The 22,958-nt window shown below is 38.0% G+C and overlaps 1 protein-coding gene across 2 annotated transcripts in view; it reads left to right on the forward strand.

Moving 5' to 3' along the window:
- Positions 1–15,146, forward strand: part of C2CD2 (C2 calcium dependent domain containing 2) — a 32,987-nt gene extending 17,841 nt beyond the window's left edge. For both annotated transcript variants that reach the window (XM_063305327.1, XM_063305328.1), the window contains 8 exons: positions 988–1,096; positions 3,163–3,224; positions 4,781–4,908; positions 5,262–5,433; positions 7,971–8,084; positions 9,240–9,367; positions 10,650–10,965; positions 14,132–15,146. In XM_063305327.1, coding sequence (XP_063161397.1) covers positions 988–1,096; positions 3,163–3,224; positions 4,781–4,908; positions 5,262–5,433; positions 7,971–8,084; positions 9,240–9,367; positions 10,650–10,965; positions 14,132–14,352 — 1,250 coding nt within the window. In that variant the 3' untranslated portion in view covers positions 14,353–15,146. The remainder of the gene's footprint in view (positions 1–987; positions 1,097–3,162; positions 3,225–4,780; positions 4,909–5,261; positions 5,434–7,970; positions 8,085–9,239; positions 9,368–10,649; positions 10,966–14,131) is intronic.
- Positions 15,147–22,958: the final 7,812 nt, after the last annotated feature.

Below are 22,958 nucleotides of genomic sequence, written 5' to 3' on the forward strand. Positions count from 1 at the left end.
GAATTGGCACGTGATAGCTAGGATGATGTGCAGATCTGCAGTATTATATTTGCTGTCCTCTTCTAATCATTATATATTGAGTCTTGTTAATTCATACGAACACTTGTGGATCTTTGTGTGTACAAATTTCTCAATGGGATTTAGTGATTTAAATAGGATTATAAGCATAAAGAATGTACTGAGTGTCAATAGGTGAGGCAGTTTTGCTCGCCAGATGCTATCTTGAACACAGCTCACAAGATTTGGACAGTCAAAAATTCAGAATGGCCATAACATCAAGTACTAATTCATGCAGCATGTGTTTAAAATGTGAGTAGATAACTTGTCCATCAGGTTTTGTAAGCGTTTATGAGCTTGCGCTTGCATACTTCCTTCAAGGAATTCAGGGAAGATGAACATTAAGGAAAACAATTATTCTACCTGCATTGCTTGTATATTATTTACTCTATTTTCTCCTACTTTCTAAACTTTGGTCCTGTCTTCACTGAATTAGTTTTTGAATAGGATACTCATTAACAGTTTCTGGATTTTTTGGTTGGTTTAAATTATGATTTGGCTACATTTTTCTTGATGAAGATGTAAATCTTTGGGAACTTGGATTTCTTAAATAATTCCAAAATATTGAGCTGTATTTTTTTCAGTTCACATTTCTTGTCATTAAGGTTTTATCCATCAAAGCACTTTTCTGACCATGAAAGAATAAATCAACCTTTTGCACATAAGAGACATCTCAAGCTTTTGATACCTCTCTCAGTTTATTTCTGTTTGGTCATCACATGGATCATAAACATTACAATGCTTATGTGTTGGTACATGTTTAGATTCTTGATTTAAAATCTCCCAAGCACAACAGGCTTCTTGTATGTGTTAGAACCTACTTTTCAGTAGCACACTAATGTAAAATGCATAAAAAACATTTCTTTATGTAATTGCACACAAAATAAGAAACTCTTGTTTTACTTAAGTTGTCTATTTCCCTCATTACAGGTATCGTTAACCCTCTGTGTGTAGTTCAGCTCAATGACCCTTTGCAGAAGCTTTGCAGCTCTTTTGCCAATTATCCCATGGACCTCTCTTGGAAAGAGGAGTTTGTTTTGTAAGTACTCCTAGTAATACTTTTCCAAGTGTGGTAGAAAACAGCAGATTATTTTTTATCCTCCTAGTGGGAAAAATCTTATTTGCCTAGTACAGTTTTTACTCAGGCTATTTGGAAATTTTTGCAGTGGCAATCCCATCATATCTGAAGGATGCCAGGCTGGGGGCAGGGCCGCAACTGGGGGGGGGCAACCGGGGCATGTGCCCCGGGCACCACGCTGGTGGGGTGCCAAAATGAGCACTGGGGGGACAAAATGGGCGCGGAATCCATGTTTGCCCCAGGTGACCCAGACCCTAGTTGCAGCCCTGGTTGGGGGAGGCTATTTTTTTCAGCCCAATGCATGGAAGTAAAAATTATAAAACATTAAAAAAGAAAAGAAAGAAAGTGATGCCATTGAAAGCCTTCATAGTACATTACATAGCATTACAATGGAGAATAAGGAGCATGATGGCATCCTTATTGTTGATTGTTCTGGATGAATCTGGAGTGTCAGTTATACCCAGAACACACACAGGCAAATATTGTAGCACAGAAGTGGGGTGAGTTTTTTGCGGGGATGTGTGCCATATACTATCTGAGCCTTTGAACCCCACAAGGAAGCGATCATCTAGCAATGTATTTAAAAATGAGGATGGGTTCTAGCACTGAGTGGACATAACACAGCTAGTGGACAAGAAGCCTGCTAGGTTCAAACATTACACTACCCCATGTTTTATTTACCAAGTGGCAACAGCTTAATTCACACAAGACACTGAGTCAAAAATAAAGTACATTTTGGATTAGCATGAGATATGGACCAGTCAGAGGGTCTCCTGAGTTATTGTTGAGCTTTCTGCTTCATTTGGCTGTGTGCTTCTCTAGCAACGTGGCCACACCTTCAGCTTATTCTACTTTGACCATCCTGTCCTGCTGGAAATACTGAACTTGTTTTGCTCTGTTCCTCCTTTCACTGCTGTGCCAGAAGGCAAAGCAGCCAAATAGAGAGGGGAACTTTTCTTTTTATATGGAGTGCCTGTGATGTTCCCTTGGGGGTTATTTCTTGGGGACAGCATAAAAGATGAGCAGGGTCATTCTTCTTTTTCTCCCTCCCCCTGTCATTCTGTGCAGTAGTTTGCTGGATAAGTGAGAAATTGCTCTTACTAGAAAATAACCAAGACTACTTTACTGCTGCTGTCTGGGATCTATACTGGATTTTGGGAAAGGGCTAGAATAATATTTATTATGTTTTATATTTTTTACTATCTATATTATATTGTATTTAATGTAGATACAATATAATATAGATATTATATTGTACCTATATTATATTGTATTTATATTAAATACAATATAATATATTGTTATTAAATTTACATTTTGTTTTATTGTAAGCCGCCCAGAGTCCCTCCTTTGTGGGGGAGATGGGGGGTGGTAAAATTTGATCAATAGATAGATAGATAGATAGATAGATAGATAGATAGATAGATAGATAGATAAATAAATAATAGCTGTAAGCATAATGAAATTATGGCTGAATTTTAGATGGGAGGAATATGCTGTTTGTTTCTATGTACTTCTGTTTGACTGAAGTCTCTTTCAGTAGTTCACATCAGTGCAATCCTATGCATACCTACTCAGAAGTAAGTGCCACTAAGTTCAGTGAGGCTTATTCCTGGATGAGTGGGAATATGATTGCAGATTCCAACCACAGAAATAAAAAAAGTTGAATACAAAGCTACCTTGTAGTTAATCAACTAAATTCAAATATAGCAAATTAATCATTGGTAAGCTCACTGAATTACTGAAACTTAATGCTAGCGTTAAGTTCCAATATTTCAGTGAGCTTACCAAGGATTAATTGTTGATAAAGTTGATTGTGTTTGCTCTAACAAAATAAAGTATGTCTTTGCCAGTATTTGGGGTTTTTTTTTCTCTTCCCAGCAGGTTCTTCTGCTTTTAAGAACTACAATTTCTGGCAAGCAGATATTCCGTGATGCCATTAAGAGACTATGTTTTAAAATATAAAAATATGGGACTGTATATGTATCTGAATGGTTCATTAAAGTACACGTTTTGTTTGTTCACAGTGAATTAAATGCCAAATCAAAAGATCTGCAAATCAACATTGTAGAAAATGGGGAGTTGGATGGTAAGTACTGCAGGCTACTCATTCTCTCCAAAGAGTGGTTTAACTTATCTTCTCTGTTTGCAAAACTGAGGAGAATGCTCAGTGGGAAGAAGAGAGCAGCAGGAGAGACTGCTGAATACCATAGAAACCCAGATGTTCTTTCTCCAACCATTCTTTCTTCAATGAACTCTAAGCAAACGCTGAAATCCAAGATCTTTTTAAAGTATGTAATGACTAACCCATTTAGCTCATAGAAAAGAGGATCAGCCAACCATTAAGTACCACGTGGTCATGACTGGTTTATTTATTTAGCAAATATATATGGCTGCCAAACTTTATAGGTAACTTTGGGCAGCTTACAAAAATATAATAAAATTACATGCAAAAGCCACATGGCAACACCGAATTAAAAATAAATGAGGCTTCTCACATGTATGATTAACAGTGTAACAACAAAACACATATGCTGCACTCCACTATCATCCTGACCCCAATGTTTGAGGAAAAAGCCTTCAAGGGCTTTCCAGAAGGTCAACACGGTCAGGGCCATCTCAATCTCAGGGAGTAGGCTATTCCACAGGGCAAGCATAATGACAGAGAAGGCATGCCTCCTTGGTCCTACTAAATAACATTGTTTCACAAAGGGGACCCAGAGCATGCCTACCCTGCCAACTGAGGAGGGGTGGGCAGAAACCCCTGGGGTCAGTGGTCCCACAAGTAACTTGACCCTGTGCAATGCAGGGCTTTAAAAATGAAAAACAGCATATTGAATTGCACCCAGAAACCTACATGGAACATGGGCAGAGATATATAACTGAGTATCATCAGCATACTGATGATTCTTAACTCTGTGCCAACAAATTGCCTCACCCAACAATTTCATATAGATGTTTAAACTGGACGTGAGCACTGGGGCACTCTGAAAAACAGGATTAGGGCTGGAGAACCACCATAAAAGTGCCCTGCACTCCCAGCTCCCTAAGCCAGTTCAGAAGGATACCATGTTCAGTGATACTGAATGCTGTTGAGGGATCAAGGAGGCCTAGGACAGATATACTGTCCCCATCCCAAGCCTGCAGAGATCATCCATAAGTGCAATCAATGCCATCTCAGTGGCACTGATAATGTGGCTTGAAATCCAACTGAAAAGAGTCCAGGAAATCTGTTTCTTCCATACCCCTTTGGAACTGCAAGCCTACCACCCTCTCAATAACCTTCTCTAAAAAGGGAAGGTTGGAGACTAGACAAAAATTGTCCAGTACTGTTGAATCCAGCAATGGCCTCATGAGGAAAGGATGAATCACCACTTTTTTTAAAAGCAAGTGGAACATGTCTCCAAGGAGAGAATGGGTCTAAAACATAGATGACAGGACTCAGAGCCTCAATGACCCTGTCTACTTCCTCAATGACTTCCTTATGAAGTCACAAAGTGTACATTGGAAATAGTACCTTCTTTTCTGCTTTATTCTCAAGGTAATTATAGTTTTTAATGTGATATGTCCCAGAATATTTAAAGCTTGTTCTCAAAATAATTTTCAATACTGAAAATTTTAATAAATTGCTTCTGTTTTATTCAGGTGACTCTTCCATTTCTGCTAATGTTCCTTTGGATTTATTCAGGAGACAGCCTTCTGGACTGCAAAGTTTTGCACTGAACAGCCAAGTCAGCAATAATAGCTCTGCCGTAGGATCTGTCTCTGCAGAGGTAGAAAATTTTAAATTACCTGCAATTTCATTACTTGAATATATCCTTACCCAACTCATTTGACTCATTATGCATACAATGGTGAAATATAGACATGGGTACAGTAAAATTGCCCTTGTCCCAAGCTCACCAGAGGCCATCTGCTTGTACATGATTTCAAAAAAATTTGGTGAGACTGTGTTAACCGCCCAGAGTCGTTGTATATGGGATGGGCGGTGGAGAAATACGACATATAAATAAATAACTCTTACAGGTTTTTAAAATGATTTGACCTATTCCTTTCTCCTACAAAAGCCAGATATATTTTCAACTATCCTTATTTTAAGATGTCAAGTAGATTTCTCTTTCTTTAGTTCTTGTACATAGAACCTTCAGAATCTAAATCACTGCAAGTTCCTACCAAGCTTCCTGTTGCAAAAGTAGAAAAGGATAGAACTGTGATGCCTTGTGGGACTGTGGTCACTACTGTTACTGCTGTGAAAGCCAAGACTTTAGGAGAAGGGAGATCATCAGTTCTGCATTCAGGTGAGAATCCAAGGGGAAGTCTACATTGCTCCAAAAGCTTGAGTTTTTAAGACAGTTTTGTATGCTAAAGCGTAAGATGAAAGACAGGATACAACTTTAAATAACTCAGTATTTCTCAAACTTACTTGGCTGTGGAACATTCTGGGACTGAAGAGATTGACAGATAATATACATGCTAGTTCTTAAAAAGGGTTTTTTGTTATACTGAAAAAAGTGATCAGATTCTTTTAAAACAATATATAAATTTAAAAACGTTCAGCCTTTGAATCAATGAAAAGTAGTAGCAATGAACCTCAAATAGCCGTACACTTTACCTTGTAACAACCGCTTCACCTCTGTACATAAAAGAAGTGGTTGATTACTCCTTTCTTTGCACAAAAGACCTTTAATGGGATTAGTGTTCTGGCTTCTGTACTTGCTTCTTTCACACAGTGTGAAAATCCTATTTCACGTAAATACAGTGAACCAAAAGGAGGAATCATTTGCACTGCATGCTTTGTTACACATAATTTGAAATAATTTAAGTTCATTAAATTTTTGTTCCATTTAAGAGTCAAAAATTAAGTTAGCTTTCAAATTCATGGGTTAGTAAGCTGACTGGCTTGATTAATTAGTAGATGGATTTTAAACTCCAAAACTGTGCTTTGAGGAAAATGTTCTAAAAGAGTAAACTATAACCACATAGGTGTTATAAAATGGCACTGCAAATATCCTGAAATAGTTGGGGTGTATGGTTAACATGATTAAAGGTATACACCAACAAAATGTATGTTAGGATGCCCAAGGGACTTGCCAGCCCCAAAATTTGATTGTTTACTTTGTAGTGCTAGTGTATGTGTATGGGTTCTTTCCTTTAAAAAAAGAAAAAAGTTTGGAGTAACCATATAAGGGAGACTTTAAATATATTTTGGGTTTTACCTGAAGGGTATTTTTCTTGCTTCAACAGATTGCAAATTTAAAAGCAGCAGCCATTTTATTTCTCTAGATTGGGATAGGAACTCTTCTGTTGATGCAAGAAAAGCACTATTTAAAATAATAATGATTTTTAAAAAGCCACCAAATTTTCTCCTAGTCCAAATTCTCAGTTGCCAAGGAACCAGGTAATCAGTGACATTCTTTTTTTACAGGATTCCTATTCAGCTCTGTTTCCATAGAACCAAAGCACTGGATTGTCTTGATTATTATACATAAAGTCAAATAAGGTGTCCCAATAGCTACAGTGCCTTCTGCAGCAAGCTTTAGTAGAACTGTAGAATGATCCATAGTTCTACTACTACTATAGTAGTCATATTAGTACTACCACCACACTAAATGTTGTTTAAAAAGTTTTTTTATTCAGTGTCAAATAGTACAATAATATTCAATTTTCAGAAACAGTATAAATAGAAGACATATTGTACATTTTTTTTTTGCATACTCTTGCAAGTTGACAAACATTGGAAAAACAAGTGTCAAAAAATTAAGCAAAATGCAACATCATGCAGTTTCTTCGCTGATGCACTGGCTCCCAATTCTGTTTGGGAGAGTTCCCCAACTCCTCAGGCAAATCCTGAAGGCATATGGAAGATTGCAGAAGGGAAAAAGATTTCCTCTCCTGCTTCATCCACTAACAAGAAGGCTGAATTGGATTCTACTGATTAAAAGGAGTTGATGTGAGAACTTGCACAAATTTTAAGTTTTTCTTGTTGTGTATGAATAACTTCACAAGGCTTACCAAACACGTTTTATTACAAAAGGGAAAAGGGAGAAGAACATTGGGGACCAAATGAAATGGCAAGCTGTCATCAGAAAACTTAAGAGCACAGTGGAATATATTCTTTCTTTGGGTGGAGATTCCACTGGGAAGATGAAATCATAATGCATTAAATCATAGAGCCATCTGTTAAGATCAGAGACTGAGTGTGTTTTAGGGGGATGGGTAGACAATCTCTAATGTCTGACTACGCAGGTAAAATTGTATTGCAGCAATAAATAAAATACATTATTTTATTTTAGTAGTAGTAGGTAGTAGTAGTAATAAGCAGTAATAAGTTATTACTACTGACTTATGAATCTGTTTTAAAGATCTGTTTAAAATCCTTTCCAAGCATGATATTAAATTAACTATGTTGTACTGTGAATGTTACTTTCAAACAAAAATAAGAGTGAAAATTCTGTGCTGTGAGAGACAATCACAAATAGTAACTGTCTAGTTTGAATCTCTTATGAATGGTTTAATTCTATATTTCTTGAACTTCTAGATAGCTTATGTTCATGTCCTAGAAAGCAGATTTTTTTTTAAAGTGTGAAATGAAGCAGAGAATATATTGGATTCATACATTGCAATAATCAATAGTTTGCTTAATTATGGTTTGTTGAATGAACCACCATTGGCTGGATTAATATGATATCCTATATATACATCATGCTTTACACACTTCAAAATACTATTGAAATATATAAAGCATGACATATATATAGGATATCATATTTGCTTTGCTGTGTTTGTCCTTTGTAATGTATAAATGAAAGAATAATCAAGCCATTTTATCTAATAGATTCACCAGTACAAAGTCCTGCTAAACTGAAAGGGATTGAAAAGGATTTATCCATTCAAGCAATCCATTGTCAGAATGTTTCAGTCAGCAAGGCTTTATCTTCTTCAGATACTGGTGAGTTTGTATTTTCTTTAGAGATGCATGGGACAATCTACAGACAGTGGTATTCTAATAAACTCATATCAAGCAAACATTCAGCTTGCATCTGATGGGTTTTTTAGGGCCAGTTTGCACGACTGCTTTTGAATTGGAAGACACCAGGTTATGTTATTTTTCCCCCCCTAAACGCCTGTTTGATACTGTGGCCTACTTTACACAGAATAATGATAAGCCTGATTTCCATATATGCCATATATGTCAAGGGGAACAATAATACTTAACAGAGTCACAGAAATTGAGCATTTTGAATTGGAAAGCAAAAGCTTTCTGTTAATACCTAGTGCCTCATTCTTGCTTTTATGAAGAAAACATGCTAAACGTTGGCAGCATTTTCTGCTACATCATAATCTTCCACTAAAAGAATTATAGTTATGATAATGCCAAAGGAAATAAGAAATATCACATGGGCTGTTTCTGTGTAGTATTTAGAAAGTATTTACTGCCCCAACCTACTCTTTTGACAAATAGCTGTAGAGATTCTGTGGGATTTCTCCATAATCTTGTCATGTGCTAATGGAGGGGTTGTTTTTTTCTTTTAAGCAGATTATAATATGTCATAGAGACAGGAATTTCTGCCCCTATTTCTAATTATTTCTTACATCTTTTGAGCTAGTATCCACACTCAAGCCAGGGAGTAATAATACAGCCATTACATCTACCCCTCTCTGTCAACATTTTTGAAAAGGACCAAAAAGGAAAAACCAGAGAAAAATATGCTTTCCATTTTAATGAGTGCTGCTTCTAATCACCAGTATTTAGTTAAAAGAAACTGGTCGATAGAAATTGAAAAGCAGATCTGCCTCTGAAGCACTTAGGGCTAATTTGATATGAAGCAGTTCCTTACATAACCTGCTACTGTTTAAATGATGTATTTTGAATACATGTATATTTAAACTTTGAATTAGTTCTATTGATAAAATGCAAGCAAAATTCTCAGAATTGTTTGGTGGAGTGTAGAGCAATGGAAAAATACTGGTTTAGTATGTAAAGTATTGAATTTTAATTTATATAAAACATTACATTTCTACTAAAGCATTTCTGCTTGATTCTATACTGGGTACTTGGTTATTTTATACAGTCATTCTCTTATTTATGTATTTATTTTGGCAGAGTTACTGGTGTTGAATGGCACAGATCCTGTGGCTGAAGTAGCCATTCGACAGCTCAGTGAATCTGCAAAGCAAAAGCTCAAATCTCCCAGAAAAAAAAGCACCATCATAATATCAGGGATTTCAAAGGTACAAAATAATCATGATTGTTTTTTTATTTAATGAATTCAGGATCAGTTTTCATCTTTTTTCAAGTAGAATTTCTAAAAAAAACCCCTTCTGGCTTTATATTGCATTTTGCAATTCAATTTCTGGACTAAAACATACGTGGTTTCCCAGAGAAGAAAAGACATTCCTTCTGAATATTGCAAGCATCAGAAATATTACACTAATTGTTGTTAGAGTTTTTCATATAATGCAGTAAAAACAGAAAGCAATCATTTGTGCATCCCTATATGACACTTAGGGTAAAAACTACTGTCACTGGGAATCAGGCAGTATATAAATTTAATGAGTTACGTTATTAAATATTTAAAATTTGTCCAAAAGTGAAGATAAGGTATTTTTAGTCATGCTTGCACAAGACCACTTCTAATTTTGTTACTGAAACCTGTGTTGTAATACTCGTGGCAGTTTGGTGGTATGAAAGACACTCCTGGCAATCGTTGGCTGGTACTGTCAAAAATACCGTTTGCTGAGGCAGTGATGATGTCAGTACCAGAATTAGTTCAAACATACCAGGTTTTGTGCAGGATAGGAAAGGATTGTTTGGCCTGGGACAGTTTTCACAGGAGTAGCAATGTGGAGTCAGGAGAGATCCCAAACAGCACTACACTAAGAGATGTGGAACCCAAATATTAGATGGTTAAAATAAAAAAGGAGAATGGGAAATGAGCTCAGAAACAAATATGCATGACCAAAATATGGGCAGAAAAAATTGGCAGTTGGAAAAGGGGAGGAGACATGCAGATGAAGCAAAGGTCCACAGGACCAGTGAGTCTGGGCAAAACTTTATGTAGGCCCTAGGGCAAGCGATGCCATGCGCTGTTGATGAGAAGGAAAAGAACAGACCAAAACGTGATCAAGGAGGCGTGATCCAATTCCTAACAGGTGCTGCAGATGGTAGAAGAATGACATCTTTGCAAATTTTACCCCTCCTGTTGTTCCAGCCCAATGACTAGGGGTCTGTGGGCTTGTATTTCCAAACAGGCTGCCCCATTATATATGGCTACTTATTTTATAAAAGAAATACTTTATTAAGTTTTATTTTAAAAGTTACTTTAAACTGTAGAAATAAATATGGTTATAAAATTAAAGGAAGCCCATTTTTTATATCCATAGTGCTGTCCAAATGTGTGTGTGGCAAGACAGTTCCACAAATATCTAGGCATACCTTAAAATTCTTTTTGATCCTAACTGTTACTCCAAACTAATCGTGTTTTGGTTGCTGTATTTGTTTTTCATATTCCAGACTGATTTATCTCAGGACAGCAAAACTGCACTCATGATGGACTATGCAGCAGCCATGGATGGCTCCTGTAAACAAGATGATACTTTTAGTGTTGAAGGGTGTCTTGCACAATCCCCTTCTGATGAAAAATTATCACCATCTGCCTCCCAAACAATATCTGCCCTTGAAGAACCCCAGGAATACAGCCATGGTGCCTGGACTTTAGATGACAGGAGCCATCGGTGGCACAACAACGCACTACTAGACCAAGACTGTGATAAGATATCCGGGAGCTCTGTAAGCATCTCAGAATCTGAAACTGTGAAGAAGTCCAAAGGTATGAGCTTTTTCCTCTTAAAGGAGTATCAACAGTGCAGCCCTCTCCAGCCAAGCATTGTCTTGGTACTCTTGAAATTGCAGTCCAAACCGTTTTAGAGTGCCAGAATGTGGGAAGCTGCTATAATCAGTCTTCTATTTAAATCATGGAAGGCAATATTTTTGAGCCTAGGGGCATACCTATAAATTTTGTAGCATATTACTGGGGGTCCCCCAAAAGGGGTTGTGAATGGGGGCTAGAGGGAAGCTGGACTTGCACATTTACAAAATGGATCTTATGGTGGGAACGGCTAGTCTCAAAAGACCATTTACTGGAGGATAAGCTGGCAGTACTTCTTGCTACTTCCTCTTCTACTCTAAGTTTTCCTGTTTAGAATAATCTTCTAAACAGAGCCACCATGTTGCTATTTTGTTTTATTTGCAAAACATGTCAAGCACACACTTAAAAACTACAGAATTAAAAAAGAAAAACAAATGACATAAACAAAAATTGTGTGTGTATACCAAAACCTCTCTTTGTGGCTCCTCAACATTTATGAGTTATTCTTGTCCCTGTGAAAGTCCACTTATTCGTCTTTTGACTAGAAATCTTTCTTTTCTGATCTATGTAACAGATCAGAATGTAGTGATGTGAACAAGCATATTCAAGCCCTTGTCATTAAGCTATGGGCACTTTTACAGAATACCAAACTAATGATAACTTCATATATAAACAGCATGTACTGGGAGGGTAACCTGTAACTTTTGAGAATATTATGCAATTTTTTGGATCAGGTTTACATGCCACATTTACCTAGAACTAATTAGAATATCTTACCATATGGACAAGCAGTTCAGATGCCTATGACACCAATTGCAAGCGAGGGTATGACATTGTACAGCTTTACATGTGAAGCAGTCCTAACAAAAAAGTGGGTAAAGAATCTCTTATGTGGATTCTCGTGATTTCAATGTTAGACAGTGTTTTTCAACCTTGGCCACTTGAAGATGTGTTGACTTCAGCTCCCAGAATTCCCCAGCCACACATCTTCACGTGGCCAAGGTTGAGAAACACTGATCTAAGACATAGCACATCAGGCACCACTTGTGATTTTTTTTCTCTTTTGCACAGCCAAACAACAGGAGCCTTTAGTTTTGATTCTAGGCAATATTCGTTTCTCAATGCTCTCTCAGCCTCCTGACACAGATAACATTAGCCATAAAGCAATCAGCAGCACCTTGAGTTAGAAGTGACTACCCAGGCATACTCATACCAAGTGAGTTCTCTACTGGCAGAGTAAACTTCCCTACATCTAATAGACTACATTTTTATATATGCAGTCTTAGAAGGTTGCTAAATTTAGAAGGTTGGCTAAATATGAATATTTCTTCTATATTCTGTCCCTTACTTGGAAGTAAGTAAGGGGTAATTGCTGACTCGCTTTCACTCAACCCTACTCAATATGAGAAAAAGATTTGCATGTAGCCATAACATGTGAAACTAAGGGAATGTTTAATTTAAAATCACAGCTTTATATTGGTTGGATATCTACCAGCATATTTGTACCATCATGCAAAACTCATACAATAATAGGAACATCATTCTTTCTTCTAACTGGGTAATGCAATTTCCTTTTCTGTTTCTCCTTTGTACTCCCTATTTATCCTCAAAAGATTAAATATATTTGAATACACTGTAGAGCTAAAAAAAATCTGAAAAATATTATTTCTAGACTTAATTGCTACTGAAGTACTATTTGAGGTTTAATTTAAAAGGAGTAATTAGTAAAAAACAAAGTTAGTAAAGAGGAGCCAGAGTTGCATTTATCTTGCAATAGCAGCAAAACTTGATGAGCGGTTTTAAGGTAAAACCTACTCATTCAGTTAAGCTGGGTTACTGCCTCATCAAGAGAGTTAAATATATGCGTTAACCTCTCTTTTTGAAATTGCAGCAAGTTCAAAGTATTTTCTTCTAGCTGGACTTTGTCCATGTTTTTCTAGTCACTATTCAGCAATTGGTGTTGTTTGTTTCCAAATGGATAACTGAGAAATCTTTACTATTTGAAAACCTACTTTGTCTAAGTCAAGGAAACTTCTTATGGAAAGCCTCTTTCTTGATCTGTCTAGTCATCATTAGTAAGAGATGGCTGACTTTTTTAGCCCAAAAGTGACACTGGCATGAAGTCATGACCAATATATAATGTCTAGTCTTTTGTTTCATTGCCTCAGTGGTTTTCTCTCAAAACATGCCCAACTGTCAGAAAAGTTAAGGAGTCATTTGATGCACTTAAAGCAGTCTGTCAAATAGAGCTAGAGAAACTGCTCTTGACATGTTTCAGTCTGCTAGTTCTGAGCAAGGTCCACAGGGACATGAAATGTTATGGTGATCTAACTAGAGGACCTAAGAACACCTCCCCCCACTTTAGTCTTAACTCATATTCCTCTAGGATTAAGGATCCTTTCGTTCCAGCCTGTAGCTCAGGAACCACTGATGGTCTGCCAGGGTAATGTGGGTTATTCCTGGCATTTTGGTATCCAGAATATTTATGTTATGGTAAAATGTATATATTCTTATGAAATTTGTCATTTTCAGCTCAAAATCTTATCAGATTTCAGGTGGAAGCCTAAGATCTCCTGAGATTTTGGCCATTTGTTTTTTTTTTAACTTAAATTTAATTTGAGGGTCCTCCAGACACCATCTAGAGAAGGCATGGCACATGCCTATGTCAGCAGCTTCTGCCTTTTGTGGTGGTCCTCAGAATCATTAAGTAATTGTGGAGTCCTTGGTGCTGTCTGAGCCTTGTAGTTTTCTTGCAGGCGTTTCATTGCCAGACTAGGCAACATCTTCAGTGCCAGGAGGTTTCATTGCTAGTCTGGCAATGAAACGTCTGCAAGAAAACAACAAGGCTCAGAGAGCACCAAGGACTCCACAGTTCAACCCTGAGCTACATATATTTGCTTTGATTGGTACCACATTAAATAATTATCTAGAGAGAGAGAGAGAGAAAAAATTGAATCCCTGGATTACAGTCCATACCATTCATGGCCAGCTTTTATGAAAATGATGGGAACTGAGATTCAGTACAGCTGTGGAGCTCTTAATTGCTATAGTTTAGGTAACTTCAGTGTTTCAGATAAAGCTGATTTGTGAAAAAAAATCAGTTAACAATATATTTTCATTGTTGCAGGTGGAATATTAAAAAAGAGTGCAAAGTTATTTTTTCTTCGACGACACCATAAAAAAGACCCAGGAATGAGCCAGTCACATAATGATCTCTCCTACCTACAGCAACCCAGATCTGATGGTACTCAAAAAAAAGGAGGAACCTTAACACGAATTCTAAACAAGAAAATTATTTTCAAGAGCAAAACCAAACTGAATGGCTCATCAGTTGGATCATATGCATAAATTCTAGAGCCTGCCAAATTGTATCAGCTGCACATGACCAATTGTTTACAGAAAAATAAACTACCATATGCTTAATGAGGTTCACTAACAAAGTGGTTCACAGAAGACAGCAAAGCATGGATAGGGAACTATGGTTATTAAACTGTAGAGAAGAACTACTTATATTTATTTGGAAATAAGCTGATTTAATTCAGTAGGCCTTAGTCTAAAATATTATTTCTAGAAATCAGGTTTAAAATGTGTTTTTGTTTAAAATTAAAGAATATCTGAGAGTTACAATGAAAAACTGTTATATTAATGCTTATCTGTAGTGATTGCATTTTAAAAGAGCCACGATGCAGATTTTAAATGGGCTGTTGTGCTGGTGGGAAAATGGAAAGGACAAGAAATTGTGGTCAAGGTTAAACGATTTAAGAAAATTGTAGGAGAGATCTGTATTAGTCTATGATATCCAAAAATCAGAATGAGTCTGGGATCACCTTTGCAGACTAACACATTTTATGAAAAGGCATGAGCTTTTAAGTTTATTTCCTCAGAGGCTAATGAAATAAGCTGTAGCTCTTGAAAGTGTGTAGCTTTTAATGAAGTCTGAAAAGGTGCTACCACATTCCTTCTGATTTATGATCTGGGAAATATTTTATTTGCAATTGTGTTTATGTTTGTGCATACATGTGTATGTATGTGTATAGGAACAATTCCTCTTATATGCAGTGGGGCTTAATCCCAGATAAAAATGCAGAGCATTGCAGCCTTAACACGCTTCTGGACGGAAAATAAACTATTGAATCAGGAAACCTGATACAATAGTTAAAAACTTGTAAAATGGTATTGCTTTTGATAGATGCTAGTAATACAAACTGCTAATTTACATAATTACTTATTAGGAATCTAATTTTCCTGTAGATATCTGTAGATATCCTTTTAGTCTAGGATAAAGTGCCCACAGTTTTATTGAAGCTTAATTTCCTCACTTCCACAATACTTGGAAACAACATTGCCAATATTGCAATGTGCCTTGGAGAGCCTAAGATACAGTATATAAATAACTTAATCGCATCATACTGAGTGGGAACGTTAAGTAAAGCATACTCAGTCTTTTTAAGTTCCAACAGTTGTATTTCTGTTTTGACACAGATTGCTTCTTAGAAAAAACAAGGGAAAGTGTTCCCCATTTCTTTATATTGGATATTATTACTTATTAATCGATATATTTTTTTAAATACATTCCTTAGTGATGCTGTGTATCTTACCAAACATTAAGTATTCTGACTCATTGGGGATTTGTTTTGGTATATGCGGCTTGATTTCACACTGTAGAAGCAAGCTCTATTACACTTATTCAGGGAGAATCTGGTGCCAGTTCCATCACTGTGGTTTAAATCAATAAATGAAGGGGGTTCACTGAAATAAGGTTGTTCCTCCTGTAGATCAGTGCAATAATGGTGTTAAGTATGAAAACTTTTGAAGTCCAACATACAAAAGAATATTATTGAAATTGAAAAGCAATTTCTGGAAAGTTGTACAAGTTCTAATTTGTATAATGAAAGCATATTATAGGCTGACTGCTAGAGAATTATATGAAATACTTTATTTCCATAGTAAGTGCAGGTAATCCTTGCTTAACGGCCTTAATTGGGACCAGAACTTCCATCGCTAAGCAAAGCAGTTGTTAGGCAAAATATCACATGACTGCATTGCTTAGCAATGGCAGTTCCACTTGTGATTGTTAGGCCAGTACCTCACGCTTCTCCTGCCCTGCCGTGCTTTCCTTCACTTCAGCTCCCCCCACCCATCTATCTCCCTGCCCATCTCTGCCTTTTGGCTGCCTTGCACTCTGCCACTGCCACCTACCCCTGCCACCCCAGCAGGAGAAAGAAGATGGTGAAGGTCAGCAGGGGTAGGCATCAACCACAGAATGCAGGGTGACTAAAAGGGCAGAGATGGGAGGGGAGATAGGCGGGTGGGGGCAGTTGAAGCACACACTGTGGTCCTAAATGTGGGCAGGCTTCCAAGTGCCTAAATTTTGATCATGTGACTGCGGACGTGCTACAATGGCTGTAACTTTGAGGACTGGTTGTAGCTACCATTCATTCAGCATTATCATAACTTAAAATGGTTGCTGAATGAATGGTCACCAAGTGAAGACTGTGTGTGCTATGATTATCTTAGACACATTTCCTTGGCAGTAAACCCTGTGATTATCAGTGGGACTTGCTTCCATGTACCTGGATTTAGGACTCGTTTGCATGACATTCCGTCATGTCCTTTTTTTTTAATAGTATAGCTTTATGATGGCATGTAAGCAGATTGAAATGCCAAATTAAAAACAAAAGGACTTGCTGCTGTATCTCTTACTTGAAGGCATTTAAAACTGTTATTTGAATGACTCAAAGCTATGTTGCTGGATTTTAAAGAAAAGTACCAAAGGTACAGCATGTGGTTTGTGTGTTTTTTATCTTAATCACTTTAATAGAAATGTGTAACATCCTGATACTGCAGTGGGATGATATATTGACCAACATTGTTTCTTTTCAAAGCAAAATGATTATGTAAGAAAGAGACAAGTTGCTTCATAAAATGTAAAATATAGTTCAGATGTAAATCATTGGAAACATCTTGCTCATATTCTTCTGAAATGAACTGAATATTTCTGTCCCATTTCAATAGACAAGAGAAGCTTTGCAAAAGCTCTGATTTTCTCATATCATTTGATGACGCATGGGTTACTTAATTGCCTAAAAAGGATTAGATTAATATTGTTGTCTTCCTTTTTAACATTTAGCTTACCCAAATATGTCCAATACAAATATTGCAATTATTAATTAGTAGTTTTCAGAGAAACTGAATGCTTTTCAAGATTACTTCAGTCGATAGGTGATATAGGGTGACATTTCAAGTTGCATGTATGGAAATAAAATGCAGGATTTTTTAGGACAATCAGAAAGGCAAAGTGCAATTCTCTTCTTTCCACCTGTCTCCTGGTTAGACTTTTGAATGGTTTTATGAGGTTTATATAGATCATAACAATAGCATAGGCACCCCAGAATAGAGTCAGAAGTTTGAAGTCTTCTAACTTTACACATGGGGAACACCCTATTGCAACACATGCAATAGAATATTAATCACTCTATTTATTAACGTTTATTATTGACAAAACTACCTTTTTAAAATGTAGCATGAAATCAAGCAACATTCCATTGCAGTACATCTTCTCTTCCATAAACTAATTTGGATGATATGATTATGGTCTGATTTCAAATATTAGATAAGCCCTAAAATTGCAGGATGCATCTATAGTAGCTGAATTCATTCACTGATGTGTGTTTTAGATTAAGAATAAGAAGAAACTACACTTCTGAAATGTACTTTTGTGTTATTATTTATCTTAGAATCTCATCTATAGTAGTATCATGATGCAAAGAGACATTATGCTTAGAATTTAAAATTTATTTTACATACCGGAACTAAACCCAGCTTAGTCTTTCCCTACAAAACACTGCTAACTTCAAGCTCTCCATTACAACTATATAAACTGGGAGTCATTTCACTGCAATTGTTAAAGAAGAAAATCTGTACTGCATGATGTATCAGTATATTCCAATCTACTTTTCATCCCATTATTTTAAGCATCCATATCCTTTTAGAATACGGATAGAAATAGGATTTCTATTTTGTGAAAAGCCAACTGATATTCTGGACTGATTGTACTTTAAGCAAAATTGAGAAAGGGGAAGACCCACGGAACCTTATAATTTATACTGAAATGTGCATGAACTATCTAACCCTGAAGGAAATCTATAAGAAGAATAAATGAATTCTTTCTTCCATCTCAGATATAATACAGGTAGTTCTCGCTTACCAAACACTAGTTCAGCAACCATTCAAAGTTATGACGGTGCTGAACAAGTGGTACTTATAACTGGTCCTCAAATTTCTGGCTGTCACAGCACTCCCGTGGTCACGTGATTGTAATTTGGGTGCTTGGCAACCAGCTTGCACTTACGCCATTTGCAATCTTCCCTGCAGGCTTCCCACAAGCAAAGTCAATGGGGAAGCTAGCAGAGAAGGTTGCAAGTCACTCTGGTAAGTCCCCCTGACTTACTGCACTTGCACTGTGCCATCTACCCCCAGGCTTCCTGTGCTCATGCGTGGCCTGCACCAGGCCTCCCAAGCTCTCCCTAGCCTCCCCCAATTCACACACCTGCACAGGGCCTGTCCATGGCACCACCACCCCCCATCCTGCAGCACTCCTGCAGTGCCCCCATGCTCCTTACCTGGGACTCCCGCTGCTTCCCACTTAATGGTCCATGCATCTTGGGGTTACGATGGCAACCAGAATTTCCGGGATTGTCGTTAAGTGATGTAATTATGTGCTATCACGCTTTATAACCACATCACTTAGCAACCGCAATCCTGGTCCCAATTGCTGTCATAACTCAAGTACTGTATGCCAGGTTCCACATCTACTATTTTCTTGATTTAAGTTCTGCCCTCCAATTGTTTTAGTCTGGGCATGGACTATAATTGAAAAGTCTCCTTTTCATATCTAAGAGAAGCTTAGCATTTATACCAGGAAACTGGCCTACTGACAAAGAATTGAATATCCTTTCCTGTAACACTGATTCTTTGATAAGATTTGGAGATTTTATCACTGTTGCAAGTATTTTAGGTACACCACTGTTGGTAATCCCTAATGTCGGAAACACTGTATATTATTTTAAATAATGTTATTTTATTGAAAACTTCCACTTTTATCCTTGCTGCTCAAAAGCAGCTGGAAGTAGCTTGTTCCAGATGTTTGCTATATATTAAACAGGCCAAATCTTTTCATGCTTCTGTGGGACTCTGAAAAAAAAGTTACTGCTTTAAGGAATTCATTCCTTAATCTTAATATGGCTCTCAGAGTAGAGCGCCTTTTTTCAGGTTGGTGCAGAAGCCTGGAAAAAAAAAAGATGTGCATGCTTTGCTGAATAGCTGTCAGTCCTATGCAGTAGTCCAGACAAGAAGCACAAACCGTGATACTAACACTTATCTTTATTGAAAGGTTACAGTAACAGAATTTTACACGTCTGAAGGTACATCTCTCCCCCCTCGCCTTTACAGTCCAAGAAACTAGGGAGGGTCCCTTCTGAGACATTTGCCCCATTCCTTCTGCAGGCTCAGCTGCCTCCTATATAACTGTTGCCTGGTCTGTGGCTCTTCCTCCTCCTGTCTCTCAAGGACATTCGCACAGACCATTACAATAGCAGAGAAATGCTGCACTAGCATGAAGTCCAAAGTACTTATTTCAAATTATTTTTGGCACATGTACATTTCCTAGTCGAAAAATAGTCTACAATTGCTTTCTCTTCTAATATAGAAATGCTGAAGATGAAATAATAATTCCCTCTTCTGTGGGAGAAGAAAGATTCCCTCACTCCATTCAAAAGGAAATGAATTGCCCCCCACTTCCCAGACTATCCACATCCCTATTTTATGCTGTACAGTATGTATTTGTCTGGTCTTATGCAGAAAGCAGTAGCTGGGAAATCAGAAAAGGTTTCAAGTTGTAAAGGACCTTGCCAAGGTAACAGTTCCCACAAATAGGGAAAGAGCTTTCTGTAAGCTGTACAGAATGGCAGCATTTCAACAGAAATGTGAGTTTTACTGTTTTCAAATAAATCTCATCTAAGCCAAAAATAAAACAGGTCAGCTATTGTGGCATCAGGCTGGGCCAAAGCTGCTTTTGAATGGATGCAGAGTCCTCACAAGGTTGAAGAAAGGCACTGGAAATTTAGGCCTGACCAAACAATGTTAATAAAAATGTTTTAATCCCTGCAGAGTATTATCTTAATATATCTTTCCTGATGATGGGATCTGAGACCAATATTGGAGAGTCTGATGTGGAGTGTCAGAAATATCAAATTTCATCAATTGCCATCTTTGTGTCAATAAAAATAGAACAAGCAGTTTGGCTTAAGGAATGGGCGGGGGCCCCAATTGGCAGGGCTTGGTTGGGAATGAGAAGAGTTCTAGTGCATTTAGCAGATGCCAGTCTGGAAAAGATTGCAGTGAAGCCTCTCCCGGTCATTTTCCTCTGTTACAGCAACAGAAACCTTTACAGGTTTTTGTAAAGAGAGAATTATTAGGCTGTAACTATGCAGTAGCTTGTGTAATATAACAGTATCCTCTTGGGATGTTTCCTACATCAAAACAAAGTCAGCCAGATCAGCCTATTCAAAGATAGTCCAGGGTTCTTCCTCATGACTGCATTCATTCCTTCAGGACCTGAGTTGGCAGAAAAAATTGCCAGCATAATTTGAGCTGCTCTGATGGACATGCTGCAATCTGCCTCAGTAATGAGGCTTGTGGATGGTCCTCTCTTTACCATTTTGCTGAGGGACAATTTAAGGGCAATGATTGGTAGATTCTTCTGGCTTTATTTTTCCATCCACCTAGTGCCACCAGCAAGCAGAGTGGAAAAAGTCGCTTTCTTAAAACATGTAACTTTAAAATCACCCAAGTGATAGGGCACAAGTACAGAAATGTTCCATGCCATTAACCCAGTTTGTTTCTGAACATGGGTCTACTGGTCTTTGACAGATTGGCAGAGCATAGGATGAGCTGGGGTGAAACAGGAGGAAGCTGGCATGACACATTGTGAGAGCTACCTCTCACTTCATCCTAGCCTGTCCTCCACCCTATCACCCTGTCAGTTGGGCTATTTTTGAATAGGGGTTTACCATTCTTGGGCTAGCAGGGGAACTGGCAGAACTCTTGACAATTCCATCCGAAACCCCAAATATACCAGACTGGTAGACCCTGCAAGAGAGTGATGGTGCTCACAATGAATGGCCAGTCAGCAGCACCTGGAAATGGCCCACAGAATATGTAAAAAGGTGTTCTCCTCTCCAAGTAATAAAAACAGTACAAAACACAGCCGTGCAAAACTCTTTGTTGGAAGAACATGCTTATTTCACACAGAAGCAGCAATAGTTAAACTCTCTCCAGTTTAAATTCAACCATAAGTCCTTTTTTAAACATTTATTTTTTGATAGAAGGGCTACAGTCTTTTGAAAGACCACTGAACACAAGTTTAAAAACTGGTTTAGTAGCCTTCCAGAAGATTGGTGTGCTGGTGTATATAAGGAACCTGCATAATACAGAATGGGGGTTTGTGAAGTGCAGGTCAATTATTACAGGGGCAGATGCTTCTGTGGAAACCAGAAGTTTCTCTTGCAGCCTCCAAGTTGAAATGGACATGGAAGATGGACCTCAGTGACCAGAGGGGAAGGTTCCCCTGCGGTAGCCCCAACTGGCCAGCAGGAGCTCATCAAATACTAGCCCCTGACTATCACCAAGATTGTGAATGAGGTGTACTGCAGTTGCTTCCTCATGCATCAAGGCTTGTATCAGGAGAAAACAGGAAAGTCTGCTTTAAAACGGGAACAGCTTTTGACAAATTAAGGCCGCCTCCACAGTGGACTGGGGATAAAAAGCTGCCTCATTGAGGACATGTCCTCTAAAAATAGTGGGATGCCTTTGTACTATGGTGAGCAGTGATGAAGATGAGTGTAAGAATTTGACACACTTGTCCCAATAATGGTCTGACTCATGCATCAATTGAAATGCAGAATTCAGATTTATTGAAGATGTGTACAGAATAGAGGAAATAGCCACGACTAAAGATTCCCGCTTAAACTACCTAATTAAAAGCAAACAGGCAAGCCAGAACCCCCGTCCACATTCCCTCCCCCCTTGCACCAGCAGTCTCGCATTCTGCTTCCAGGTATCTTCAGTTGATATGACTTGACTCTCATCATTAGCCCAAACACCATTCTTTCACACTCATTGAATCCCCCCCCCTTTTCTGGTGCTTGATACGCGTTGGCTCAAACCTGCAGGTGAACACGATCAAACGATCTATCAGTTCTTTGATCGTGGATTCTGACAAGGAGCCCTCAATCTGGAAGCGAGATATTGCTCTATGGTCACATTGAGACATGCAACACATTCGTCCAGTAACAGTTTTATTGGAGCTTCTTTATTCATTTAATTTATATCTCAATTACAGAAATGTAACTGAAAGACATACCTAATCAAGTTCTACTGCAGCTCCATTCTGAATACCACTCAAGTCACACTCTAGTATTTTAAAAATCAAGTCTCTAGTGACAGTTGACGTTCCCTGGTAATCTGAAGGAGCTGTACTAACACCGGCTAGCTACACCGCATTCATGTGCTTGATCAAAAGTTGGGCGTAATCAGGTTTTATTCATTCTACTGCTTTTAGGTAATCCACTTCTATTACCAATCTGTGCCTTCACATTCCGTTAACGCTAGAATTTCTCCCGGGCTCCGATATGGAATGGCTATAAGCGAACCATTATTTTATGTCCATACAGCGCCCACTAAGGCAGAAATTCGTCCCCTTCCCTTCTGTGCTGTTAATCAACTCGGCTGACAACTGTCAGCTTTTCCATCTATTTAGTTCGAGCACCCAAACAATGCATTCTCAGTTCTCTCTCCCCGCGCCGCCGCTCCCCATGACTTTATCCCACCCAAAACTACAATTCCCATGATGCTTTGCGCACGTCACAAGTTAGCATCCGGTGGCGCGTGGCTTC

Source organism: Candoia aspera, chromosome 5 (assembly GCF_035149785.1).
Source record: "Candoia aspera isolate rCanAsp1 chromosome 5, rCanAsp1.hap2, whole genome shotgun sequence".
Taxonomy (NCBI): domain Eukaryota; kingdom Metazoa; phylum Chordata; class Lepidosauria; order Squamata; family Boidae; genus Candoia; species Candoia aspera.